The sequence below is a fragment of the Heterocephalus glaber genome, unplaced genomic scaffold (genome assembly GCF_053883595.1).
Source record: "Heterocephalus glaber isolate CG9 unplaced genomic scaffold, H.glaber_assembly_v1.0 deba00000347, whole genome shotgun sequence".
NCBI classification, from domain to species: Eukaryota; Metazoa; Chordata; class Mammalia; order Rodentia; family Bathyergidae; genus Heterocephalus; species Heterocephalus glaber.
In genome coordinates this window covers 61370468-61390678 of record NW_028258143.1, presented here as the reverse complement: position 1 = coordinate 61390678, position 20211 = coordinate 61370468, and the positions used below count along the sequence as shown (strand labels likewise).

Below are 20211 nucleotides of genomic sequence, written 5' to 3'. Positions count from 1 at the left end.
ATATTTCCCACTGTAAAGTTGATAAAGCTGAGGCATGCAGAAAGTAATTGACTTGCTTAGTATAAGTATTAAACATCAGAGGTAAGTTCAGAGTTAAATGGAACATTGCCAATATTCATTCTTCTTCCTTATCAACAGAACACATTAAAAAATTGTCTTATCTTCTTTTAAGAGCCCAGCCTCAGCTCAGGGTAAATGAATACTAATTGATTTTAACTAGTTATTAGTCTCCAGTTTCCTAGCTAGTAGGTTTAAACATCAACATGTGATTGGTCGGTGAGAATTACATAAAGGAAAGACTGATAGTGCTCTTGGCCAAAGGTTTCTTCTCCATACAAAAACAGTGCTATTGTATATGAGTATGATGTTTGAAACTGATACAAACATCTTGCTAAAGGCATAAAAATAAATGTATTATTAAAGTTGATGAAAAAGAAAAAGGAAACCTAAATCCTGGATGATATTACTAACCTGCTAATTTAAAAAATTCCTTCTTGAAGTCAAGCAACCTTTAGATTTTTCTCTTCATGAAAATAACACATTTTCCTATTATTTAAGCCACTTTGGTTTCAGTGTGATTTCACCCCTCTTTGAGAAAATCCAGCCAGCCAGGTCGGTATGCCTTGCTCCAAACCCATATTTTTAATCTCTACTCCTTCCACAGGTTCCCATTGTCCTGTCAATAAATCTGAACAATAATGCAGGGTGCTAAATTAGCTACTTAGAATGTGTAATCCATTTTCCCATAAAACAAAGCAATAGGTTGATTAAATTTCCAAGGTAGCCCACAGAACATATTGATCCTAGCATATGGCCAACCACCATAGATGGTTCTTGAGCAAATTTACCAAGTAATGGGAATCCCATACTTAAGTTTCTCCCATTAAGTAAAAGGAAATTTCCTCTTCTACATTCAGTCAGAAAGCCTAGCTCTATCTTTTCTCTCCCTCCCTTTAGTCCCAGGTCAGCTCTCTCTGTGAGGCCATCTCTAGCCTTTCTGTCAGCAGTGGTTTCTTCCCTGGGATCTTGCTCTTCTCCAGGTTCCACTCAGGGTTGGGGTTGGGGTGGAACATCCAGCTCTGCCCCAGGATCCTAGAAATTTATTTGGCATGCGCTGCCACCCTCCTCATGGTTTGTCTTGGGTAGGAGGTCGGACAGGATGTAGTGTGTCTTCTCCAAACCTCTCCTGCTTTCCTTCATGACTCCTCCCCATTCCAGGAAAGTTTTGGATCATAACAAGCATGGAAACTTGGCTTGAACTCATCAAATATTCTATTTTCTTTGCCTGGGCCTTGCATTCTTCCATGGGGCCTACCTTTTGAAACTCAAAAGAAAGGACAAAGCTCTTGTCATTCCTCAAGTAATTGTGAGTCACATATAGCTTGAGTTGGTGAGTGATGGAGACAGTACTGAAAAACACAGCAGGTAACAGGGAATATTTATTAAACTGTGTTTTGATAACATTTGCACACATGGAACAGAATCTGAATGAAAATGTTAACATATAAACATATGCATTAAAAGGTACAAAAATTATTTTATTTCTCATGTGAGCTAATAATTATAGTAAATACCTAAATATTTTTATAATCTCTAAGAGTAAAGATGCATTGCCTATGGTTTTATACATTTATTCATTCATTTAATAAATATTTATGGATATTCTGTATACACTTATAATTATTTTATTATTCTTTTTGACTACAGTTAACTCCTGTTGTCATCACCTCTACCATTTTGCCCTCATGGATTTAGAAAGAAATATATTCCTCATTTTCCCTCACACTCCCGTCTTCCACATATACCCTGGCTCTTTCTACTACTCATCCTTCAGCCTGCTTAGCTGAATAATTTACTTTTCTATTTTGCAACCAAGTTTTCATACAGATAATTCCCACTTGTAACATCAAAATAAGGATTTATCAGTGAAGATGCTTTTGCATAATTCTTCCACCTGCCCCTTAAACTCATCAATGTTCTCCATTACTGGCAGTGAAATAATGGACATTATGCAAACCAGCAATGCTGCTAAATTCATGTCCTAAGAAAGAATTAAATCTCTTTTTCTTGGCAAAGAGCCTTTATTAGTTGGCAAGATGCAAGGGGAGAACAGTGGTTCTCAAACTTTAGTGTGGACCAGAATCACCTAGAGAACTTGTTAAATGGGAGAAGGGATGGGGTCCTCTCCCAGAATTTCTGATTGAGTAAGTCTTTGTTAGAATCCTTGATTTCCCATTCCTAACAGGGCCCCAAGTGATGCTGATTTCTCTAGTCCCGGCCACACTTTGAGAACTACTTGGCTAGAGGATATCACGAGGAGGTTGGAAGCAAAAAGAGGTGTAGAGAGAACATTAAAAGCTTGGTGGTTAGAAATTTAATGTGTTATCAAAAGTGTGTGGCTCGGGGTAGTCCCAAGATGAGGAGCCCCACCTTTATCTTCAACCTGAAGCCCTTAGGAAATCTGGAGAGGACACAGTTGGAGCATGGAATGCCCTTTGATTAGGAAAAACACATACCTATTCTCTGGAAAGTGGGGCAGGAAAATCAATACCAGCTAAATATTGTTTTATTATGGTAAAATACATATCAAAATAATTAAAATGGTAAGTTTTACGTTGAGCATACAAATCAGTGTATTTCAGTGTGTTCACAATGTTGTGCAACCATCACCACCATCTACCTCCAGAATTCATCATCCCAAAGAGAAAGTCTGTGCTCCTTAAACAATAACTCTCCAGTTTTCCTCTTCTCAGCCCTGTATCTTCCATTTTACTTTCTGCCTTTATGAATTTGCCTATTCTAAATGAAATTTTAATGAAGATAAAATTATTTTTGGAGATTGCTCACAGTGCCTCTTTATAACCCATAGAACCCTTACTTTTCTTTGGCTCCCTAACATTTTCTTGGATTATCTCCTCTCCACCTTGTTTCAAGCATTTCCAACACCATGATATCTTCCTTTGTCTACATGTTAGACACAGAAAATCTACTTAGCCTAATTCATGCAGTTGTGTAACTGGCTGGGCGTACACCAAGGGCACATGGTGGGACAGATGCGGGTCTAAATGCTCTCTGTGCCTTGGTCCTTTGCATTCTCACCTCCACACCACTACAGACTCTAATACTGGCATCTCCACTGTACTGACAAAGGGACTGAAACTCATACACAAAGCATTTTCCCAAGATTACACAGCTAATAGATGATAAAGCCAGGAATCTGACTCCAGAGGCAGTTTTCCTAACCACAGAGAATGCTTATTAATCAAGGATTTGGTAATTAGTGGAATGTTAAGCTTTGTGCCTAATGGAATATTCTCAGAGATGGTTTTGAGCAAAGAAGACTCCCTGGTGGGAAGCTGAGAGTCATCAGTGAGGCCTAGGGCAGTTCTCTGCCTTATCCATCTCCCCCATTTCCGTCCACAAACAACTCCAGAATATAATCTTGATTCCAGTTCTTCAAACAGCTCAGCTCCTGAGAGCTTTCCCTCAACATTTGTAGGGCCCATTCTGGCAGTCCTCGGGGATGAGCCCTCCCTCTGACTTGGCCCTGCTTCCTTGGGTGAGTACAGAGGAAGCACCAAGTCCTTCTCAAGCCTTGATTTGACTTCAGCCCTATCCTTAGTCAACCTCATTTTAGCCAAGATTTGCCTCTTGAGGACTGATCTGATGGCAGTATAACTGACTTCCCCACCCAGTGTTCACACTCTCATGTAGAATGGCCATCTTCTCACTTTAAAAACAGAAAAACAGACTAACAAAATCAGAGGAAGCAATGATCAAAGCTATGAGGTTGAGAGAAAAAGGAAATAAATATCTTTTTTAAAACTGTTGAAATTAATTTTAAATCTCTTTTAGAATAAAACAGGGAATAAATAAAAAAGCATGCTCCATTGGTGGCCTGGAAGAATTAAATGAAATGTATTTAGCGCTATGAAAGTAGGTTATTGACAATAGATATGGCATATTCCTCTTTTCCATCCTGACACTGAATTTAATGTACTTTAAGCTACGTTGGAATTTTGCCATATAGAGTCATTTCCTTACAAGAGGTTGATTTGGGTACCAGCATTGGAAATAAATCTGAGCTTCCTCCAATCAAAAATTCCATGGTGGACCAAACGCCTTTAAGGTATTTTTTGTTTTGCCAAATGTGATTTTGTTTTTATTTTTATTAGTATATGCTTACAGTGCATAATGACTACATTCATCTTGGGGAGTTCTTTCTGTGTCATTGTCATCTCTTGGTCCTCTTTGCATTTGCAAAAGATCTACTAACTTCTAAGTCCAGTGATCAAGGCAGAGATGTCAGTGAGTGGATGTGAAGACACCCTAGGTACCTTGGAAGAAGAACATGGAAAATGCCTGGGTACATGCTGCAGAAACACCTCCACTGGAGGTGGAGGAGACCTCAGCACTTAAGGACTCAGACTACTGAGTCAGACAGGCTTCATCTCATAATTTGGCATGCCTACTCCTGGTTGTATAACTGAGCAAATCACTTAAGGTAGCTGTGCCTCAATTTATTTATCAGGAAGATGGAGGCAATGATAATTATAACTCTACCTTCTTCCTGGTGGTATTATGAGGGTTAAATGAGCCATAGCTTGACTCCTTGCCTGGCTTGTAATACAAGTACTAAAGTTCTCCAGCATCACTAGCTATCTCCATCCTCAGTAGTTCTGAGCCTGAGTGAAGGATTAGTATAACCTTTAGGGGTTTAGAGGGAGGTTGGAGTAGAGGGTGCAGGCAGCTCAGAGCACAGATGTGTGTTCATCAAAGAAATAACACTAATGGATTCTCCTGTGAGGGAATCACTCCAAATGAATGTCCATACTGGAGACAGAGAAACTCCTCTGAATTCCCCCCAGATGTCCTGGAAGAGCTTCCTGTGGAAGATGTTTGGAACCTGGGAGTTCAGCACCACCCTTAGCACTGGACAGTGGGGCTGGTTTCCTGAACACCCCTCTCCCATGCCAGGGATTCCCACTGATGGTCTCTTTTGGGGTGCCCCTCCATCGGGGTTATTGGTCTCCAAGACCAAGAAGAACCCAGGGCCAATGTTCTTCTCCCTTTCCCAGGTACAGGATGCTGGAATTTCCTGTTCTATTTAGTGTGCTCCTCTACCATATTTTGAGCACTGAGACCCCAGAATTCTCTGCTCAAAAGCTCAACCCAATCTCCTGTGTCTTAGTGAGTTTCTTTCTTAGTTATTTCCTACTGCAGAGGCACACTTGATGTGCACCCTCCATCTTGAAGTGTGGCCAAGAAGCAGCCACTTTCAAGGCTGAGTGGGTTGATGGAAATCAGACTTGAGGTTGTAAGGTCCACTTGTCTCTGTGAGAGGCTGGCAAAACAAGTGTCTGGGCAGTGGACAGGTGCAGCAGGGACAGGGCAGACAGCTGGCCCAGTCTGGTCACACAAAGAGCCGAGAATTGTCAATGTCCCCAACTCATCAGCCTTTTATGGAACTTAGTAAAAGGTAGAAGATAGAACTTGTAACCGAGTTTTTACCTGGTAAGTAATTTAAAAATATTAATTATGTGGTATGTGGAAAAAAGTGTGCTCATGCCCTGAGCCCATCAGAGAACTGAATGAGTTGGTCATGTGTCAAAATATGCCCTTTATATGAATAGTATAATAGTGGAAAAAGAAACTTTCAAACCTAGAAACCAATTTCTCCTGCACACACCAGAACTTGAATGTTAGAAAATGTAATTGTGGGCACCAGTTGCCTGGAAATAGCTGTGGGGACTTGGGTAACTATTTTCTAAATGTCCAGCGTGGACAGAAATACTTTTCACAGACATATAATTCTAAGAGTCAAAATCCCATGACCTCTTCTTCCATGGCCACCTCCTTCTTTACTTCCCTTTCCCTGCAAACTTTCTAGTTCGAAATATAAGCCCTGTGGGAGATGTGTCATCTGATTCTAGGAGACAATTTGGACTCTAAATAGCTTTCAAGAATCAGCTGATCACTGATGGGGTGTGGGGTCAGTTTTGACAGCTCACACATAGCCTGTGTTTAGGACCTCTCCCTTTATGCTTTATCGCCTCCTTTGGGACCAAAAAAAGAAAGAGTCATATCCAGTAGCGACAGCATTCCTCAAAGGTCACCAGGGGTAACATTTTGCATATATACTTCTTATTGTTTCTTCTCTGTGGAGGGCATTTTAAGAATTCCTGAGGAAAATGCACTAATCATTATGTTTTCATCGTGTTATTTTTCTTAAACACAAAGTCTTCATTTCTTAAGAGTGCTCAGGGTAAACATCTGTGCTCACTCCCCCTTCTAATAGTAGGATGCAGAGCAATCAAGCTATTGAATGTTTGGAAAGCAAAATTGATTGTCATATTTAAGATCTTATTTTATCAACCTTCTTGCACAGGTTTATTTCACAATGAAATAAAGGCAAAAAAACAATTAGTCTACGTTTTAGTGACATAATCTTATGTAAGTCCAAGATATAGCTGCATCTTAGGTAAATGTGCAGAAAAATTGTTACGATAATTTTCTCTCTATAATAAAGTCCAGAACTGCTATTTCCTATTATATTGTAAGTTTTATCCCTGCATTGTCTAGCCTGATCAGAAACCTGAAGATCAACAAAACCTTGTGGTGTAGAGAGGGAGGAAGACAGACTATAAAGCAGGGGTGAAGGAAAGGAAAAATCTAAAGGAAAGAGAGAGCGATGGAGGGGAGTTTATTTCTAAAATTTGTTTAAATTTAGGATTTATCTGACTTTCAACCTTTTTCTCTTCAAACTGGAATAATCATCTTAATGATTCTGCTACAACTTATTTATGTGTTCATTAAGAATTTCTTACTATACTCTATTTGATAAATCAACATAAAAAGAGTTAGTATTTGACAGAAATACTGAGTTCCTTGGCTCTAGGCATGAAAGCAATACATTGTCTCTTCATATTTTGTTCCAAAAATTATAAATGATCATTGAAGGGCAAAGTAAATGCAATGAAAGAGATGAGTGGTAACAGTAAATGACTCCCAGTATGTTCCTGCTTCATATACAGCAAAGGACACAGAACTCCAGACTAGACCTTCTACCATTCCCATCCTAACACTATTCTCCAAAAGATAATCGCTTGTAATAGTTCAGTGTAACTATTTCTAGATATTTTCTAATCATTTGATGAGTACTGACCCCCTACTCTATTCCTGACACTATTTTAGATGCGAACAATACAACAGTACACAAAAACCAGACCTACTCTCTGTAGTCCAGTCCATGGGACTGTGGACACTGAATGAATAAACAAACTAGTAAACATAAGGTATGGCATCGAGTAGTGGTAAGTGCTAAGAAGACTATAGCAGGATACAAAGACAGAATTAAGGCCGAGGACACCTTCTCTCTGAATGCAGTGAGGAAATGACTCCCACCAATCTCTTGAGTAAGAGTCCAGGCAGAGAACAGTGAGTGCAAAGGCCCAGAAGCAGAAGCAGGCTGGGTAGCTCTGCATGCAGCAAGAAGGGCAGGTGCTGGAACCAAAGAAGCAAAGTGAACTGGTAGAGAAATGAGGATGGAGACTTGGTAATAAATGGATGGAGATAAATTATGTAGGGTTTTATGAAATAGGCAATGACTTGGTTTGACATACACCAAAAGAGGGGGGAGGGAAGAAGAGACAAATGGTCACGGACAGACAAGAGCCAGGAGGCCAGGTAAGAGACTGCAGTCGGCTGGGCAGGAGACGCTCCTGACTTGCCTCTCATGCATTGCTGGTGGAAATGGAAACTAGTGCAACACTTGGGAAGACAAGTTGGCATATGTTTACAAACCAACTTTTACCACATCATCCAGTAATTGTATTCATTGGTATTTATTCAAATAAATTGAAAAATCCTGCACATGAATGTTTGTAGGAACTTTACTCATAATTCTCAGAACTTGGAAGCAACAAAGATATCCTCAATTCCAGAATTCATTAAAAATTATAGAACATCATATAATAATTATAAAATTATAGAACATCATATAATCATAATCATGTTCAGCAATAAAAATGACCTTCAAGCCATGAAAAGATATAGAGCAACCTCAAATGCTTATTACTAATTGAAAAAGTCAATCTGAAACAAGGAAACCTTTTACTGTATGATTGCAACTGTAAGAGAGTCTGGGAAAAACAACTATGAAGGTGGTAATGATATCAGTCAGTGCTACGGACCTGGGTGGGGAGAGGAAGGAGGAATGAATAGGTGGAACATAGAGAAAGTTTTCCAGACACTAGGATGTTTCTGTTTAATACTATAAAGGTAGACACATCTCATTATACATTTTTCAAAACTCCCATAGAGTATACAACATGATGGATGAGTAAGCCCTAATGTAGGCTCTTGACTTTAATTCATAACCATGTATTAATACTAGCTTATTGATTGGAATACGTATGCCACAAAACACAAGATACCAATAATAAGGTATCATATTATCATCATTATCTTATCATATCTTATTAATGTGTGAAGGTACAATGGAGATGAGTTGTATGAGAACTCTGCACTGTCCTTTCAATTTTTCTGCATACCTAAAAGTACTCTGAAAAAAATTAAACCTATTGTTTTTTAAATGAAGGAAGTGCCTAAGATTGTGGCTGTTAGCTAGTGAGCACAAAATAGAGTTCTCTAGAGAATGTCACTGACTCTTCAAAGGAGATACAGAAACTCTGCCCAGGATAAAAAGGTCCGTGTATTGGCAGACTATGGAGGTTGCCCCATGCCACACTGGGTGCTAGAGCAGTGAGACAGATGCACAGATGTCAGTTGGAGACATGCACAGGCCTTTGCACAGTGCTGTGGAGCTGAGAAGAATCTTGGAGATGCAGACCCGTGACTTCCCATTTTTGTAGGCAGAAGAAACAGCAAATTTAAACCAGTTTTTACACACTGGTGCACATCCTGACTCACATTGGGTTTCTTCTTGTTCACTGTACACATTCTCCCAGACTTGCCCTTCACTTTCCTGATGCAGTAAGAAAAAAGCCGCATTCAAACATGAGCAAAAAAAAAAAAAAAAAAAGAAAAACGGTATCCATGAAAAAATACTATTAGAATGAAAGAAAAAGGATGGGAAACCAATAGCAAAGAATATATGCCAGAGAAACGAAATTATTTATGAACTCTTCCTGTAAATTTAAGAAATTAATATCACTTCTGTAGAAAAAATAAATGTGGTATAAAGATATAAGGGCTCTAAACAAATAATGCAAGGCAAAGAGTTGATAATGGGCACACACAACCCAGGCAGCACGCGGATGAGGAAAATAAGATGATAGAAAGCCACAAAATTAAAAGACAGTATGAAAAACACAGTGAAGTGTTTTGGAAGGAAAACACTTTGTATGTAAAAATAAGGTAACCAAACAGAATAAAGGCAAAGGCATTACTAAAAAAGGGGGGGCTTAGTGGGACAATTATACATATGAAAAGTAGATAAAAGAGCACTGAGAGATGTAACCTTTTTATCTGAAGAAGAGACTCAGATAAGGGGGGCAGGGAGAAGAAAAGTAGTTATGATTTGAGAAAACAGTAATAAAATGCCTTAGGGCTTTGAACTGCATGCTATACGGTATCTTGGGGTATACAGGAGAAATGATGTCTACTAATGAAGGAGCAGAAAAGTAATGAATTTACAAAATGAAAGACTACTTTTGCAGTTGTGCCCAGATCATTGTAGCCTTTGCACTGAGCTGAAAACACTATTCTTAAAAATCCCCAAAGAATTTGCAGTGGTCTTTCAGAAATATAAATTATATCATTCTGCTCAAACATCTCAATGGCTATCCACTGCAAATATGACAAAATTCTTTTAAGGCTTGATATCCGTATCTGCTTCCTGTCAGCACAATCTGGCCACATGTGTCCTCCTTGCTGTCCCTCAACATGGTGGTACTGCCCCTGCCCAGGGCTTCCTCGCTTGCTTTCCCTTTGTCTGGAATATTCTGTCCTCCAGACTTTATTCTACGTAATTCTCATCCTTCAGATCTTAACTCAAGTGACAATTTCCCTGCCCCTCTATCTTATTTAAAGTAGTGTTTCCTTTCATAATTAATCCATTATGTCAGCTTTCTTCTCTTTTTAATCTCTTTCCATTAAACTCTAAGTCCAGCGAGGCATGGTGGTACATGTGTGGAATGTCAGCAGTGTAATGTCAGCACTGGGAGGCGGATGCAGGAGGATGGCAAGTTGGAGCCCAGCCTGGGCAATTTACTGACTAAGATCCTGTCTCAAAATAAATAAAAATAAAGAAGGACAGAAAAGAAAGAGAAGAAAAAGCTAGAAATGTAGCTGAACTCGAAAACCTGGGGTTCAATCCTCTGTAACACAATACACCCACAATATATATAATATACATATAATATATATAATATAAATTATATAATAATATATGACACCTAATATAATATATAATAACATATCTCATCCATGTGAGAAGAGACCAATTGACAATATTTTTTAATGTTTAAACAACAGGGTGTTTAGATGTACAATAATTTAAGGCATTTTAGTCAGCTGCAAACAAGATCTCTAGCTGAGCAGAGTGGCACACACCAGTAATCTCAGCACTGGGGAAATTGAGGCAGAAAGATCATGAGTCTAAGGCCAGCCTGTGCTACACAGCAAAAAAGTAGAAGCTTTATTATATCTTAAAACCAGAGTAGGATTGATATGCTCTCTTAGACAAATATTCCTAGGCAGCTGAGCCTTCATCTTCTGATGTATAAGCTACACCGATCATTACCACACAATATTCATGGATGCTAGAGAGAGATTGATTTCAGGAACTGCTCGTATGTTTGTTGCAGCTTGAAATTTGTAAGCAGGCAGAAAGCTGGAAATTCTGGGAGGCACTAATATCGCAGTCTGAAGGCAAAACTCCTTTCTCTCTCTTTGGGGCTGCTGCAGTCTTTTTTGCTTAAGGCCTACAAGTGATTGGATAAGGCCCAGCCCTACCCTGGAGGCTATTCTGCTCCACTCAGTCTTCTGACTGAAGTATACAGCACATTTGAAAAACAAGATCTCCACAGCAGCATCTAGACTGGTATTTGACCAAACAACTGGACTGTATGGAGACTCATGTTGACACATCAGATTAACCACCGCAGAAGCATTTGTTGCTTTTTCAAGATTTGCTTTTTCAGTTGTATAATAGCATATTCCATGCATTTCTCTTTATAGGCTTACTTCCTTTGTTCCTATACCCAGTCATTAATCCATATCACTTTTTTCCCTGAAATTAAGTTCTTTCCTTCTCAATAAATAACCTCATCCCTCATAACTAAGGACTGCCAGACTCCTGAATAATACATTCATATGAGGACTATTTTTTCTGCACACTGATTTTGTCATGTTTGATGATCTCTCTTGGATATTTATGAGTTCAGGATGCACTGCCTTGAAGTCACCAAGGCCAAATTTGCCGTGGCGAAATCAGCAACCATTACTGTGTATCTCTTATTCTAGTTAGATCAGGTGATAAAAACAAAGCAGCAGTAGAATGTTTGGATCATGGTGACATCACAAGATTACACCACAGTGATTCTTATTCTGTGTTCTGTGGCTTCATCTGATCTCTGTACAACAGATAAGAGAAATGGCATAACTTTAAAGTAAGGAAAGTCATGTGGTACAAATCTTGCTAAACTGGGCTAAGGAATCTAGTTTAAAATGGGCAAAAAGGCGAAAAAAAAGTTTTGTGAGGAAGTACAGTATTGGGGTTTTAAAGGAAAATCAAAATCACCCACACATAAGAACCGAAAACAAATTAAAAATAGCATAGAGTATTAATTAACGTTAATATCCAAATATGTCTCTTTTACCTTGAAACGTATATGTGTAGTTTCATAACTCCTGCACTCAAGATTATGTTTGTTTTTTATGGAGTATTTGTGCTTTTTGAATACCATGTAAAAGAAGTACTGGCAAATAACCATCTTCTGCATGCGTCCAGGAGGTCATGTGAAGAACATGAAGATTTGCTCTTCTGAAGAGTGTCCTCCCAGCCTCTCTTTGGTCTTTCGGGTGGCCCTCGTCCTTTCTGCCCTTTGTTTTGTCCCTGGCTCCTTGAGATGGTGTGCAGCTAGTCCCTGAGGCTTTAGTAAATGCTTCAGACTCTGGCTGCCTTCCCTTCATCAGCCTGTAACCCTGAGGCCTTATTCTGTGCAAAGAGATTTATCAAAGCCAGCTGATCCCAAAGGTCAAAGCTAATGGGTGCTGCGAAGAGCTCTGAGTTACTAAATCAGTGCCATGAGAAGGAAATATCCAAATCAAAGACAAGCAGAGCTGCCTTGCATTCCTCCTAGAGGTGCAGCCCCTCTGCTGTGTGACGCTGCTTTTGTGTTTTGTGGGAAGTCTTTGCACATTCTCGCCCATCAGACCTTTAGGGAGCTCTTAATTCCTGAAGCGGACAGGCCTCAGAATAAGGACATTTTTCCTGTTCCTTCTTCAGTAGCAGCTGGTCGAGGTTACCTGCCTGGCGCTCACACAGGAGGGGCAGTGGTTTCAAGTGCATCTCACTGCTTCACACTCATTTCCTGTTCTGGTAGCTCTAACCCCATGAAGCCAGAATTGCTTCTTCCCTGGAGTTTCCTCCACTTCCCAGCCCAGTCTCCTAAAAGGAGCTTCCAGATATGTTCAACCCTCTGTGATTTCTACCCCTGGGATTTGACTACACACACACACACACACACACACACACACACACACACACACACACACACACACACACATAACAAAAATACTCAGGAAAAAAAAGACTGTACAAGCTTTTTTCCTTGAAAGTCAATACTCCCTAAGTAATGCGGTATAACAACTATTCACATGGCATTTATATCGTATTCAGTATTATAAGTGATGTAGAGATGATTTGAAGGATACGGGAGGATGTGCTTCGATTAATGCAGACACTACGCCATTTTATCTCGGCCATGAGAGGCAATTTGAATACCTTGGGGGTCGGGGATGTCCCGAAATCAGCTTCCCATGGATACCAAGGTACACCTGTAATTCATTTACCTTCCTTACTTTCTTCTTCCTTTTCACTTTTTAAAATCAATGAGGTTGATACCAGAAAGAATATTTTAAATGTGGCTATTATTTAAAATTGAGAGATGCTTATCCAGTGAAATAGCGCCTGTGACTTTTGGAACCCCATAACCTTCTTCAAAAAGCATATACTCCATGGCATGTGTGTGTTGTATATATAATTGTTGAATATAAGACAACTGTTATAACTTCAACCCCCTCTGTTCCTTCTACTGCAGTTGCTTTAATAGCAGGCATCTGTTTATGAGTTCTCTTTCCTAATTTTTCTTGGTTTTGTTAATGACGTTAATCACTGATTGGTATTGTACTTCAGTGTTTGGGAAGGTTCCTGTGCTTGTGTCTGTTAATTCTTGCCTTCAGAAAATGATCAAGTTGAGAAAATAAGAGATTTCCAAATGTTAACTTAACATTTTTTCTTTCTTTAAATTGTTCACATTAAGGAGAGTGATTGGCTGTTTTTAAAATCCCACTGTGATGCTTATTTTCTTGATATCAGTTTTTCTTCACTTTTCTCTAATGTTTCTTCTGTATGAATTTCTGTAGAAGATTGCTCGACACTGAAGATGAGCTCAGTGACATTCAGACTGACTCGGTCCCATCGGAAGTCCGCGACTGGTTGGCTTCTACCTTTACACGGAAAATGGGGATGACAAAAAAGAAGCCAGAGGAAAAACCTAAATTCCGAAGCATTGTGCATGCTGTCCAGGCAGGAATTTTCGTGGAAAGGTAGGTAAATTTGTTGGTATCTGCAGACAACAAAATCCAAAAGGCAGCAAATATATTCATTATATCAAAGTTATGAGAGGCCTCTATTTTACTCATGGAAGAAAACTACAGACATAAATATAACTAGAATGAACAGATTTAGAACTTTATGATAAATTGACCTATAACAAAAAAATACCTTATCCTGAGTGTATTATTTTTATTTATGTTAAGCTGACATGAAGACTGAAAGCAAAAGCAGTTTTTGAATGACAGGTCTCAAATGAATGGTTATGAATAACTGTTTCAAAAGAGCGCTAACACATTCATATGTTATACAACTAATTTTACCTGAATAAAATGTAATATTAATAAAATTAACTCTACAATGGCCAAGTCAAGCAGGTGTTTCTCTGCCCTAAAGATCTTTTCTTCATGGTAGGAACTCTCATTTTTATCTTTGAAAAGATTATTTATTTTATATTTCTGTTACTGGAGCAAGAGATATCCAATGGCTCCTAGAGCATGGAATCAAATCACTAGCATTTCCAATGTGAAACATATTGTTAATATGACCCAATTCTACATTCTTTTAACTTTTAAAAGCACAATTTATTTTTCTTTCTAGGAAACAAGATATTTCATAACTAAAACTACAAATAATACCCAAAATAAATATCCCTGACAAAGTTGAAAAGTAGTTATCAAAAATCTCTTAGATTAAAAAATTGTTATATATAAAAATTATTTAAAATTTTTTAAAACTTCTTTTAAAGAAAATGAGAAACAGATTTTTTTCAAGATGTGCTTCAAATTTAAAGGAGACTACAGTGTTTTTCTGTTGATATTTGTGGCCATTATTTCCAATAAACTTTACAAACTTTAACTTTACTCTGCTCAGGAACAATGGGATGGACACTTAGGTTTTTAAAAATGTAAATAAGAATGCACTACATGAAAAATACTATGCAATTTAAAGATGTATTATTACCATAGCACATGAAGCTTCTAATACTCTGTAATGTGGCTATATTATCCAAAATAACATCTTCTGAGTGATTATTCAAATTACTTTTCAAATGTAACTGTATCAAATTGGCTTATATAAAAGAACTCTACAAATAGTGTGACTAGTTTGGTGATCTGACGCACCCTCCTTGGTGCATGAACTTCTTCCAATTCTGCCCCTGGGACCAGATATCTGAGGTAAGGAGGTGGGGCTGAGGAGAGAGAATGTCTCTAACCATATTCCTATTTTTTTAAAACAACGTAAGTGTTAAGGTTATTTCCCATAGCACCAAATTAAAAATATCTACAGCATATTTTAAAAAGTCAGTGAGAGAATCACAAATAAAAGAGCATGTCTGATTTGCTGAAGGAATATATATTTTGTCTCGTTCATTTGAGGAAATATTGCAGAACTAGGCAAACCAAAGAGAAATACAAACTCTGCATGAAAATCAAGCAAATTTGCATTTCCACTCAAGGTTAAGAAAAATTTGATAAAATGTATTGACGTGCCAAATCTCCACTGTTTTCATATACTACTCAAAACAAATTTTATTTAATATGCTATAGTAATATAAAAATATGCCCAAAGTAACTAGTAAGCAAGCTTAAAATTAATATCCTTACAGCATTTAGAGATGAAATTATTTTATCACTGTTGAATCTCCATTAGTGACATGCTTGTCTTGAATTTTCAAAAACAATGATCTCCAATCTTGAAAATTAAAAGGCTTCTGGAAGCTTTGTTGCTTCCTTTCCTGGTGCTTCCCTCTCAAGATTCAGTACTTTAGCAAGGCCCGTCAATTCACCTGAATGTGCCCTTAAACTACTACTTACTTCCTGGGCCCCTAATCTAGGCCTCTGTTATCTGACAGCAGAAGTGTAGCAATAACTTTCTCACTGGCTCACCCTTCCCTCACTTCTCTCCACACACCATTCACAACGATCTTGTAACTTGATAAATTAGCTCCTGTCACCCTTAAAGTTAAAGCCATCTGACGGCTTTCTGTTTCACTTGGTAACTAGGCCTTGCCTATCCAGGCCCCTCTTACTTTCTAGCAATCCTTACCTGATCATCAGTGCCAGCCTACTTTCAATTCCAAGAACATCTCTATAGTTTTTCCTGTCTTGGAGCCATTAATCCTTACATTCTTTCTGTCAGAAATGATTCTTCCCACCGTCAACATTGGCAGGCCCTTCCTGTCATTCCAGAGGCCTTCCTCAATCACTCTGAATATTCTAGTCATTGCTTCAACCAGTAATTCACCTCTGAAATATCACCCCTTGGAATAATGTTATAAATCTTTTATCACTTCACATTAAAATAAACCATGCAGAGTATGTTTTCCTTGCTCTCCACTAAATAATCTGTTCCCTAGTACAGTGCCTGGCATGAGGTAGCAGGGCTTTCCTAAGGTTTATAAATTATGTTTTGTAATTAGAGTGAAAACTTCCAAAAATACTCCACCATATTTTCACTACTTACTTGTAGGTTCCTAAGAAATTCATTATTATTTTTCAGAAACTTTTTTCATATATCACTATTTATGGAAGTAAGTGGGCAACTAGATGAAAGGTTTCTCCCATACTTCCAATGCCAGGGAAATCATCTTCATTTCCATCTAATTTTCTATTTCTAATTTTTCATCCTAGAATTCTATTCCTAATTATAGGATTAGAAAAGTATGATAATGGAGAAACTTCTCTAATAGGACAATATTTTTGTCTTTATGCTCCATATAAGATAAAGTACATAGATTATCAACCTACTTCCAGACTGAGAAACTCACTAAGATTTTCCCTTGACCCCAGGGAACCCTGAAACAAATGTGAGATGTGGAACCAAGGGAATTGGCTTGCAGAGCAATGAGAAGGCCACTGTGAAAGTCATAATAGCTTTCGTGTATTATTTTTTTGTTTATGCTAGCCATGTATATCCTTTGCTTCTCACAAAAGCTAAAAATTCTCATTTTACAAATGAATGACATTAAATAGTGTCCCAAAGGTCACACAGCATGTGCCTGACTTGTGATTCAAAGCATGTACTCACAATCTCTTCTGTAACATGAAATCAAACTGATTTAATATTAACGTTTTAATAATTCTTGTTCCTTATTGATTTTTATATTGAGCTATTCCCTCTTCACTAGTCTTTCAGTTCCCCTGAATCACCATTTTTTGTAATAAGGACTAGAAAAATAAGTGGAAAAGACTATTTGTTCCCCATAACTCCTACTACTAAATGTCCATATTGACAGTAATCATTTTCTCCATCTTTCTTGGTGTGATTACTACTTTTGTTCTCTGCAGGATTAGAATAATTATACATATCTTAATGGAGTAATGAATATAAGTGCTTTTATTTATAAACTTATCTGAAATCTTCCAGTGAAGATCTAGGATAAGTTTTTGTTTTGCCTGGTCACTTGCTTCCAAAAATAATTACAGTCATTTTAAAATAAACATAAAATTGAAGCAGGAAAGTAAGTAACAATGTCTTTGGGATCAAATAAGAAGTCAGGTAAGTTTAGGCTAGAAGTATAAGTAAACACAATATTGTAATTTTGAACTTCCAAGAATTCAAGATTTACAAAGAAAACATGAGTTACGTATTTCTCATTGTCTTTTAAAAAATGATAGCGTTTACATAGAAATTGAATATATGTCTCATGGATTTTTAATATATTGATTCAAAAGGTTAATGTCTTCCACAGTGATTTTATAAAATATGAAGAATATTTTCCACATAACTTTCCTCTATTGAGCATGCTTATTATTGCATTTAATTAAATTATGGCATCACCTTGACATCTGGGGGAATCAATTACAGTCCGATAGTCTAGGAATACAATTTGTTGAACACTAGCTTGATATAAAAATTAAGGTACATGATTATCAATTGATATTCCTTCCCAGGACTGTGTGGAAGATTCATGGGTATCCTTCATGGTCTCAAATAGAAGTCAGTTACTATTTCTGCACACTCGGGCAGCTTTGAATTTGGTGCACATATAAATGCATGAAGGGCTTCTTATATTTGGTTTGTGTCCTTTTGACTTCCCATCAGAAAAATGGAAAAAATCAAATCATTTGCAAATTATTGATTAAAAATTTTTTGTTACTGATTAATGTGGAAATGGAGAGAACTTTGCTTACTTTCTGAACAATCTTTCTTAAATAATACTGGCTGACAAGCTGAACAAACTGAAGTAATTTCTGTCAGTATAATCTCTCCCAGTATTCTTAACAACAATAATGAAGCTGTATAAATACTGATGATGTTACATATACTCTCCTATAATTTCCACTTTGTAAGAAATAGAAATGAAAATCTGTAGAGAAAATATTTTCATGACATTCAACTTCCAGTCTAAAAATTTTGGCACATAAAGGAATGTAGAAGATCCTGCTGTGAAGGACTTGATGACATGTGAGAAAGTACAATCACTCTTTCAACTAGATGAAATTTAGGGGAAGATATCCTTACCTGGAAACTAAAATCAAATTAACTTGATAAGGTGGTTGTAAGCATCTGTAAGCATCTGTTACTTTTTAGACAGAAAAATGGTAGCTGTGGTTATCATTGTTGTCATGAAAGGAATGATAAAAAAGCAAACAAGTCAAGAATAATCTTTTCTCTTATAGTTAAGAAATAGCTGAAAACTTTGAGCAAATGAATTTTATGTTTATACTTAATTTTGTTTTTTTTCAGGATGTACAGAAAAAGCTATCACATGGTTGGTTTGGCATATCCAGCAGCTGTCATAGTAACATTAAAGGTGAAATGGTCTCAATTATTTTCATTTACAAAAGTTGTTTTTAAAAATCTACTGAAAGTGCCTGGGGAAAAAATGAGAGCAGTTCTTTGCTGCAGCCTATATGTTGGAATGTAAAAGCTGTTTTAACCATTTACAGAGTACAAAGTATGACTGAAAATTATAGTGATTAATTTTTTAAAAAATGTATTTTAATAAAAGACACATTGCCATTGACTCCCCTCAAAATACTCCTTGCTTCAAACACACTAATCCCGTCATTCTGTTGGGGAAAATAACTCTGAACTGTTAGATGTCAGATATGCCAACTTTGTGGTCTCAAAGCATTGGGGACTATAGTTTCAAACAAAGGAGGAAGTGAGGAGAGTTTTATTGAAAATAAGGAGAAGAGGGCCAGGGATTTAGCTCAGTGGTTCCACTGCCTGCCTCGCAAACGCAAGGACCTGAGTTCGATCCCCAGTACCAAAAAAAAAAAAAAAAAAAGCAAGAAAATGAGAAGAACATGGCCACCAAGGCTCTTTGTCAGGGTAATTTATACAGTAAGATCACAACTTGTGTACAATATGGGTCAAACTACAATCATGCTATAGGATAACAAGAATAGTTGCTAGCTAATATTGATCTAATGGGGAAACAAATCACATTGCAAGGGTACTTGGAAAGAACAAGGGCATTCTTGGAAGGGGATGGATCCACATGTTCTGGTTGCCAACCTGTCTGTCTGATGCCTACCAAGGCTCACTGGACCAGGTGGCATTAATTACAGTATAATCTCAAGTTGCTGCTTATCTCAGGGGAGGCCTGCAGGCCTGGCTATTGCATTTCCCTCTGGAGCCCAGGTTCTCTTCAGATTCACCTCCAGCCACAGATTTTGTGTCTCACCTTTGTTGACTTCCTCGAGGGCCCAATCCCTCTCTGACTGCATATTAATTTCTAACTGAGCTGTCTGTAATAATTTTTGCCACTTTCTGAAACAGTTCTGATAGTCTTCTTTCATGAGTGGTTGTGATATTCTGGTTGCCTTGATATCTTGATATCTTGAATCAATTAAAAATGTTTCCTTTTTATGATCATTTTTTGACTTTAGGGAACAGCAAGAAGTAGCATGATGACAGATCTGGTGAATAAGGTAGATGAGGATGCACTGTAATTTTTTTTTACCTGCCTGTCTTCCCATGGGATGGCAATCAACAGCAGCATTCTCTGTGTTTTCACACCTCATAAAGACACTCACAAAGGAGGACTTCTAGAACTGCTTCGGAAAGTGGCAAGAATGTTTGAAGCAAGAGGGTGTGTTTGAAGGGGGATTAATGGTGGTATGTCTTTTACTGTAACAATTTTTTAATTTAAACATTCACCATAGATGATGATTACACCTCCTACAAGGTGTTCCAAACTCTGTAGACTTACACGAGGATTCATTTCCACTAACAAACTGTATCAGTGGATACATACACACATTTGTGTGTGTGCATGTGTGTGTGGTTTGCTTCTTCATGCTTGCAGGGAATCTTGAATTCTGTTTTAAGGTGGCACCAGCACTTGTCAGAATATACATACAGTATTTTGTTTTATGTGCACTAGGATTAGGGAAGAGTTAAATGCATTGTGAGAAGATGCTGAGGTAAGTTATGTTTGTATGACAAAACTTCAA

General features: G+C 37.7%; 1 protein-coding gene and 1 long non-coding RNA gene across 12 annotated transcripts in view; one reads left to right on the top strand and one right to left on the bottom strand.

Annotated features, from left to right (window-relative positions):
• Pde1a (phosphodiesterase 1A) overlaps positions 1-20211 on the top strand; it is a 309018-nt gene that overhangs the window by 229516 nt on the left and 59291 nt on the right. For all 11 annotated transcript variants that reach the window (XM_004868172.3, XM_087201204.1, XM_087201247.1 and 8 more), the window contains 2 exons: positions 13612-13794; positions 18494-18560. In XM_004868172.3, the coding sequence (XP_004868229.1) occupies positions 13612-13794; positions 18494-18560 (250 nt within the window). The remainder of the gene's footprint in view (positions 1-13611; positions 13795-18493; positions 18561-20211) is intronic.
• The window catches only part of LOC110346352 (uncharacterized), a 323700-nt gene that overhangs the window by 265440 nt on the left and 38049 nt on the right, over positions 1-20211 (bottom strand). The gene's annotated exons all lie outside the window — the stretch shown is intronic.